At 46.7% G+C, this 8,208-nt stretch overlaps 1 protein-coding gene across 1 annotated transcript; it reads left to right on the top strand.

Moving 5' to 3' along the window:
- The first annotated feature begins 6,209 nt into the window (after positions 1–6,209).
- On the top strand, positions 6,210–6,542 carry LOC147965310 (uncharacterized). The gene has a single exon (XM_087530403.1). The coding sequence runs from the start codon at positions 6,210–6,212 to the stop codon at positions 6,540–6,542; it is 333 nt and encodes a 110-aa protein (XP_087386529.1).
- Positions 6,543–8,208: the final 1,666 nt, after the last annotated feature.

The raw sequence follows: 8,208 nt of genomic DNA, 5'->3' as shown, positions 1-8,208 counted from the left end.
ACTTGTCCTAAAATAGCTAAAATCTGCCAAGAACTAAAATTGGGAAAAGGTTAAGTTTTTATTTGGTCAAGTAGTCTAATCACCCCCCTCTAGACATACTTTCGATCCTACACCTGGGTAAAACATCATGTTCCCTGCCTCCTGTTACCATCCGCCTTAGACGCACAGTTCGGGACACCCTACCTGAGATCCGCCGGTTTTGACACCGACAAGTATCCTATGGCTTTGTCCTAGTGGTCACGTCCTGCAGTCAGTGTGTGCACTGATACCATCTTGTAGCGACCCGACCTCAGAAGGTCAAGTCTCTGTGTTTAAGTGCCATCCCTGGATCGATATTGCTGACACACACAGTACTCGAGGATTTATAACAGAGTTCATTCACACACTTATTACATCGAATTTCTCAAAAGAGAACTTATTACAATAATATGGCTGAAGGCCATCTAAATAAGATAACAGCGGAAGCTTCGAAGGTAGTAGAGTCCATCCAACTCCATGACAAAACTGAGTGCATGACAACGACCTAGTGCACCATACTCTTCGTCTGAAAACTCTGCAACATAATGCGTTGCAACCTGTGTAGGTCAGCACATGGAATATGCTGGCAAGATAACACTATAGAGCAATGAACAGATAACAACTATCACTACATGCATATATGGTTGGTGGAGGCTCTATGGTTATCATTTGCATAAAGCTAATTTTTTCCTACAACAAAGGAATAAATTTTATTTAACTACAAAGTTTGTTGAAAATTATTGAGAAGGTTCCTCCAACTCAATACCAAAATAATAATTATAACCCAACAAATTAATTAAGTAAAGTGATGAGATCGAATCAATAATTCAAGTACTAGATACTCAAGATGTCCTTAACCGGGGACACGGCTAACCATGATTAGTTTGTACACTCTGCAGAGGTTTGCGCACTTTTCCCCACAAGACTCGATCTCCTCCGTTGTATTTCTCGCACTACATGGTGTTTGAGAAACGGATGACCGAGACACAGTCTTTCCGAAGAGGCCCCCTTAACCGATAGATAGGTCGGTACACCTACAATCCCCTACATCTGCTAGCCCATCATGGAAAGGTTTCCCACAACATACTCAACTATGCCAGAGCCCATAATGGCATGTGGCTGCACACGGAAGTTTCTAGCATGAATAATCTTATGATCCTGCCTGTGTGGCAAACCATAAGATGATCACACGGGTACTCCGGGATATCCTAGGACAACACTGGATTGCTCCAGGTGCCCGGACAACCACTAGGTGCTCCAGGGTGCCCTAACCAATCAATCTAGATGTGTATTAAAGTAGCCACCTCAAGTTTAACCATTAATTAATAATAACTCTCACATATGTCATGGATCACTCAAACCAAACCACGTCTACGAGCATAGCATGGCAATATAAGCACAACGTAGTAACACCTAGGGGTTTGAATATAAAAGGGCAATAGGTTCTACCTCTTCAACTACATCCCAAACCCACATGTTGACAGATCCTACTCATGCAATGTTTGAGGGTTGAAACTAATGCATAAAAACTGTGTATTAAAGGGATATGATCAAAGTGTTACTTGCCTTGCTGATGATCAGAAAACCCTAGAGATTCGTAGTAGCAAGCCTCGCACTCCGAAAACTCTATCGTGAACAAACAATAGCATACATAAGCACTCAAGCATAAGATGCAAAGGTAACACTCAAAAGAAAAGATCCAAACTGAAAGTTCAAGTGAAGAGTTTCGATTTGCAAAAAGAGTCAATCGAATCGGTGTCATGAAACTCAAACTACGATCAAAAGAAGTCCGAACACAAATATGCTTGAAACCAAATTTTAAATTGTCAAAACCATGTTCAAGTTGATTATCTGGAAAGAGGGGAACAAGACGAAGATTTTGGCATTGGTTTCACTAGATTTGGATAAACGAGCAAAAAGTAATGAGGGTTTGAAGTTCAGGGACTAATCTGTGATAAAAGTATTCACGGATAGGTCCTTGGCCGAAAAATTAAAAATAAAAGAAAAATCTATCGGATGAACGTCCGCTAACAGAGGCTAACGAAGGGATTCATTTGTTAACAGAGAAGATTGGGTGAACGTTCGCTAATTAGGTCGAACCGAAAATAAAAACAGAAAACCAAAACTAACCGAAAATAAACCACGAAACCCTAAAAACCGATGTAGGTTTTTACGTAGTAAACCGACGAAAACTAGCAAGAGGCGGCGGCTGCTCCGGAGAGAGGCGGCGACGAGGCGGGGTGGCAGTGCGGGGCAGCGGCGGCGGGTATTTAAGAGGGGGGAGGGTGGCGGCCGACTTGGGGAGGGGGTCGGGCATGGCGGGGTGGCGTGAGCGGACTCCAGCGAGTCCGGATCCGGGACAACGGCGGGAGGCGGTGGCGCGAGTGGCGGCGGTTGCTGCTACGGCTTGGTGGCAGCGGCTCGAGGTGAGGAGGAGAGGGCGGCGGGGCGGCTATTTAAGAGAGGGAGGGGCGGCGGTGACTTGGAGAGGGGGTCGAGCGAGGCGGTGGCGGTGGCGGTCGCAGAGTCCAGCTCGGACTCTGCCGGCGGCGGCGGTCGGGGCTCCGCGGGGGAGGCGGCGGCGGCGGCTGGGCCGGCCCAGGACTTTTTCTTAAAAAAGAGACAATTTCGTCCCGGAAGAAAAATCCTAAAAATATATTTTTTTCTAAAAATCCCAGAAACAATTTTCACCGTCCCAACATAATATTTAGGACAAGATGAACATTTTTCTGGACTAAAAGACATTTTTCAAAAATGGAAGTTTTTCTCTAATTCCAATAAAATAGCAAATAAAATACGAATAAAATAATAATTTGATTTAAAATTTTTTTCGCCAATATTTCTCTCTTGTTGAAGAAGTCATTTTATCTTCTCTCCTTTATTTTTGTTATTAGAAATAATTGGAGAGAAAATATTAAAATCGAATCGATCCTTTCTTCAAATTTGAATTAAATTCAAATATGAAAAATTTGTGAAACCTCCAACTCTCTCCTTGGGTCCTTGAGTTGATTAAGGTTTCTAGGATCACAACCAAATGCAAATAAAAATATGATATGCATATGATGACCTATGTATAACATCCAAATCAAAAAATTGGGATGTTACACTCAACCCAAGGCGTGGGGTGTGCCAAAGCAGCAACGTAGGCCGAGGCAGAAGAGGCCAATGGTATCTTCTCCACGTAGGAGTGTGAGGCTGGCCAAAAGTGGGCGCGACTCCAAAGCCATGAAGCAGCAGGCGGTCCTTGTCAAGAAGCTGTGTTTGGCAAATGAGGGCAACCGGATCGATGATGAGGCACTTCAAGCTTATGTCAAGCTCTTCGACAAACCGCTCATGGACTGTCACGTGTAGGCTATCTTGGCCTTGTTTGGTTGGGACAGCTCTGTCCTTCCCTTGCAGTGTGAAGAAGAGGTGCAGGCTGATGCCAGGTAGGGCCATGGGGTCGGTGGTGGTTCATGTGGGTCTTCCAAATGACATCTCATCCACCCAAAGTCCTTGTGTGGAATGTTAGAGGGCTAAACTCGCCTGCTTGGAGAAGTGAGGTATACCAAGTAGTACTAGCAGCCAATGTGAGCATTGTATGCCTCCAGGAAACCAAGATGGAGGTGATCTCGAATGAAGTGGTTAGGCAATATCTTGGTGATAAATTTGGGAACTTTTATTATGCCCCTACGACCGACACGCGTGGTGGAATCCTAATTGCTTGGGACAACTCGGTGGTCTCGCTATCCAATTGGTACATGACGGCAAACACGCACTAGTGTCCCAAGAGGGTGTGCCGCACTGGTGGCTGACCGGAGTATATGGTCCTCAAAGTGATGCGGACAAAGTGGAATTTCTCACAGAGATCTCTGACATCCGAGACTTGCATGTAGGGCCACGGGCCTTGTTGGGAGATTTCAACCTTTTGGTAACTGCGGATGACAAGAATAGGCCTAATGCCAATAGGAGGATGATGGCGCGTTTTCGTGCTATGCTTAATAGGGCTGGAACTAAAGGAGATGTATCTAAATGGTCGATGATACACGTGGAGCAATGAGCAAAGGGACCCCACCCTTGAGAAGATAGACCATGTGTTTGTTACAAACACTTGGGAGGATATTTACCCGCGGAGCTTGCTCACGGCCATGGGCTCTGTGGTATCTGATCATTGCCCACTCCTGGTGGATCCGGACGCGGAATTGCACCTTGGCAAGCAATTCAAATTTGAGAGCTTTTGGCCCAAGGTGGAGGGCTTTTTGGAGACGGTGATGAAAGCTTGCGATTCGGTGGCCGCAGTTGGAAACCCGTTCTTAGTGCTCGACAACAAACTACACGCCACGGCAAAGGCTTTGCAATCATGGAGCGACCGGTGGATCGGCAACACACGCTTGCAAATCTCCATTGCCATGGAGATTATTGCTTGGTTGGATGTGGCCGCGGAAACACGGGCGTTGGAAAACCAGGAGCATGATCTGCGCAAGCTGCTCAAGCGGAAGCTTCTGGGTCTTTGTTCATTGGAGAGGACTATTGCGCAACATAGATCACGACTTCTAAAGTTGCGAGAACGAGATGCAAACACGAGATTCTTCCAGAGGTAGGCGGCTCATAGACATCAAAAGAACATAATCATGAGGATGCAGCACAACGGTGCAATGCACACGGGCCAGGAGGAAGTTGCAAAGGTTGTCGACGAGTACTATGGACAACTATTTGGCTCGGCCAGGGCCCGAGAGGCCACGATTGACCTGGATATGCTGAACCTGCCTTGCCTTGACTTGGCCCGGTTGGAGGTGCCATTTGATGAGGAGGAAGTACTTAGAGTAATCAAAGAAATGCCATTGGACAAGGCGCCTGGCCCGGACGAATTTACATGTAGATTTTATGCCACTTGCTGGCATGTCATCAAGGAGGATTTTATGAGGGCACTTGATCAATTCTATACAGGAGATGTGAGGGGCATGGCTGCGATAAATAAGGCAATTGTGACCTTGCTTCCGAAGAAGGAATGAGCGGTGGATGTCAGAGACTTTAGACCGGCCAACCTAGTATGTGGGCCGATCAAGATCTTTGACAAGATTTTAGCTACAAGGCTGGCAGAGGAGCTTCCGAAGTTGGTGGGGCTGCATCAGAGTGCGTTTTTGAGAGGACTATCGTTGCATGACAATTTCATGCTTGTACAATGCACAACTCGAAGGCTACATGCACCGAGGAGCCCAACGGTTATGCTAAAGCTAGACATAACTAAGGTATTTGATACGATACAATGGCCTTTCATTTTGGAGGTATTGAGGAGAATGGGACTCGGATACAGATGGATCTCTTGGATATGTGATTTTTTGGCAACATCTTCTATGCAGATTATGGTTAATGGCATGCCTGGCAAGCCAATCCTCCCTTGCCAGGGATTCCGTCAGGGTGACCTGCTGTCACCTATGCTATTTATACTCTGTATGGAGCCCTTACGAGCCCTTTTTGAGCTTGCGACGAGCAAATGTTTGCCTGTGCAGCTGGCGAGAAATGGGCTGCGGCAAAGAACTTCGATGTTTGCTGACGATGTGGTCGTCTTCTTCAAACCAACGACGTTGGAAGCTACGACATGTGTTGCACTATTGCAGGTCTTTGCGTAGGCCTCGGGCTTGGTGGTCAATATGAACAAAAGTGCTATCTGGCCGATTAGATGTTCGCAGGAAGAAGTGGATTTGGTGAAGACGATTCTGGGATGTTCGACGTCGGCCTTCCCGGGCACCTACTTGGGTCTACCCTTAGCACTCAGAAAGCAATCAGCGGCGTAGTTGCAAGGCCTAGTGGACAAGGTTCGAGATTGTTTGCCACATTGGAAAGCGGACCTCATTCTGAAGAGTGGGCGGCTGATCTTGATACAATCGGTGCTATGTGCTATACCCGTCCACTCCATGCTTGCTCCGAGTCTCCCAGCTAAAACCCTCTCAGCGTTGGCGAAGATTTGTCGGGGATTTCTGTGGTGCGGCAAGAGTGAGGCAAAAGGTGGCATTTGCTCGGTGGCTTGGGACGAGGTATGTATGCCCAAATGGGCTGGTGGCCTGGGGATTCCAGATTTGAGATGGATGAACAAAGCACTGCAAGCTCGCTGGCCATGGCTCCAGAGGGCTAACAAAGAGAGATCTTGGGAAGAGTTTTACATCCCTGTGCCCCCGGAATCGGTGGCCTTGGCTCAGACAGCAATATGTACGATGGTGGGAGATGGAAGTGCAACTAGGTTCTGGGAGGACTGCTGGGTGGACGGAGCAAGGATATGTGAGCTAGCACCGACGCTGTACAACAGTGTACCAAATCAGATCAGGACAACGAGGATGGTCTCAGATGCGCTCTGCAATGGGGCTTGGGCTGGTGATGTTGGCCCCAACCTCACGGGACCAGAGCTGGAGGAGTACTTGTGGCTATGGACGAGGCTCGCAGACTTTGAGTTGACAGAGGGTGTGGATGACAAGGTTCAGTGCTCCTGGGAAGCAAATGGCATGTACTCTGCGACGTCGGCATACGCGGCAAAATTCATGGACCGATAGCTATCCTCGACGGAGATGTTTACTTGGAAATCTAGGGCTACGTTGAGATGATGTTTCTTCTCCTGGCTTGCCCTCAGGAACCGTCATTGGACCTCGGACCAGCTGGCACGACGAGGGCTACCACACCAAGACGCTTTCCCTTTCTGCAACCAACACGACGAGACCATGCTACACCTACTCATTGGATGCGTCTTTGCACGGCAGGTATGGCATTGGTGCCCCTCGTTGGCTGGAAGGAAGTGATAACCCACAAGTATTGGGGATCGCAATAGTTTCCGAGGGTAGAGTATTCAACCTAAATTTATTGATTCAACACAAGGGGAGCCAAAGAATACTCTTAAGTATTAGCAGCCGAGTTGTCAATTCAACCACACCTGGAAACTTAATATCTGCAGCGAAGTATTTAGTAGCAAAGTAATATGATAGTAGTGGTAAAAGTAACGGTAGCAGTTTTGGTTTTATAGTGATTGTAACAGTAGCAACGAAAAAGTAAATAAGCGAAGAACAATATATGAAAAGCTCATAGGCAATGGATCAGTGATGGATAATTATGTCGGATGTGATCAATCATGCAACAATTATAACATAGGGGGACACAGAACTAGCTCCAGTTCATCAATGTAATGTAGGCATGTATTTCGAATATAGTCATACGTGCTTATGGAAAAGAACTTGCATGACATCTTTTGTCCTACGCTCCCGTGGCAGCGGGGTCCTATTGGAAACTAAGGGCTATTAAGGCCTCCTTTTAATAGAGTACCGGACCAAAGCATTAACACATAGTGAATACATGAACTCCTCAAACTACGGTCATCACTGGTAAGTATCCCGATTATTGTCACTTCAGGGTTAATGGATCATAAAACATAATAGGTGACTATAGACTTGCAAGATAGGATCAAGAACTCACATATATTCATGAAAACATAATAGGTTCAGATCTGAAATCATGGCACTCGGGCCCTAGTGGCAAGCATTAAGCATAGCAAAGTCATAGAAACATCAATCTCCGAACATAATGGATACTAGGGATCAAACCCTAACAAAACTAACTTGATTACATGATAAATATCATCCAACCCATCACCGTCCAGCAAGCCTATGATGGAATTACTCACGCACGGCGGTGAGCATCATGAAATTGGTGATGGAGGAAGGTTGATGATGACGATGGCGACAGATTCCCCTCTCCGGAGCCCCGAACGGACTCCAGATCAGCCCTCCCGAGAGAGATTAGGGCTTGGCGGCGGTTTCGTATCGTAAAACACGATGAATCCTCCTTTTTGATTTTTTCTCCCCGAACACGAATATATAGAGTTGGAGTTGAGGTCGGAGGAGCACCAGGGGGGCCCACGAGGCAGGGGGCGCGCCTAGGGGGGTAGGCGCGCCCCCACCCTCGTGGACAGGGTGTGGGCCCCCTGGCCTTGATTCTTTCGCCAGTATTTTTTATATATTCCAAAAATAATCTCCGTTGATTTTCAGGTCATTCCAAGAACTTTTATTTTTGCACAAAAATAACACCATGGCAATTCTGCTGAAAACAGCGTCAGTCCGGGTTAGTTCCATTCAAATCATGCAAGTTAGAGTCCAAAACAAGGGCAAAAGTGTTTGGAAAAGTAGATACGACGGAGACGTATCAACTCCCCCAAGCTTAAACCTTTGCTTG

The sequence above is a fragment of the Triticum urartu genome, chromosome 6A (assembly GCF_056163025.1).
Source record: "Triticum urartu cultivar PI428250 chromosome 6A, HENAU_Tu73, whole genome shotgun sequence".
NCBI lineage: Eukaryota > Viridiplantae > Streptophyta > Magnoliopsida > Poales > Poaceae > Triticum > Triticum urartu.
This window is presented reverse-complemented; position numbering and strand designations above follow the sequence as displayed.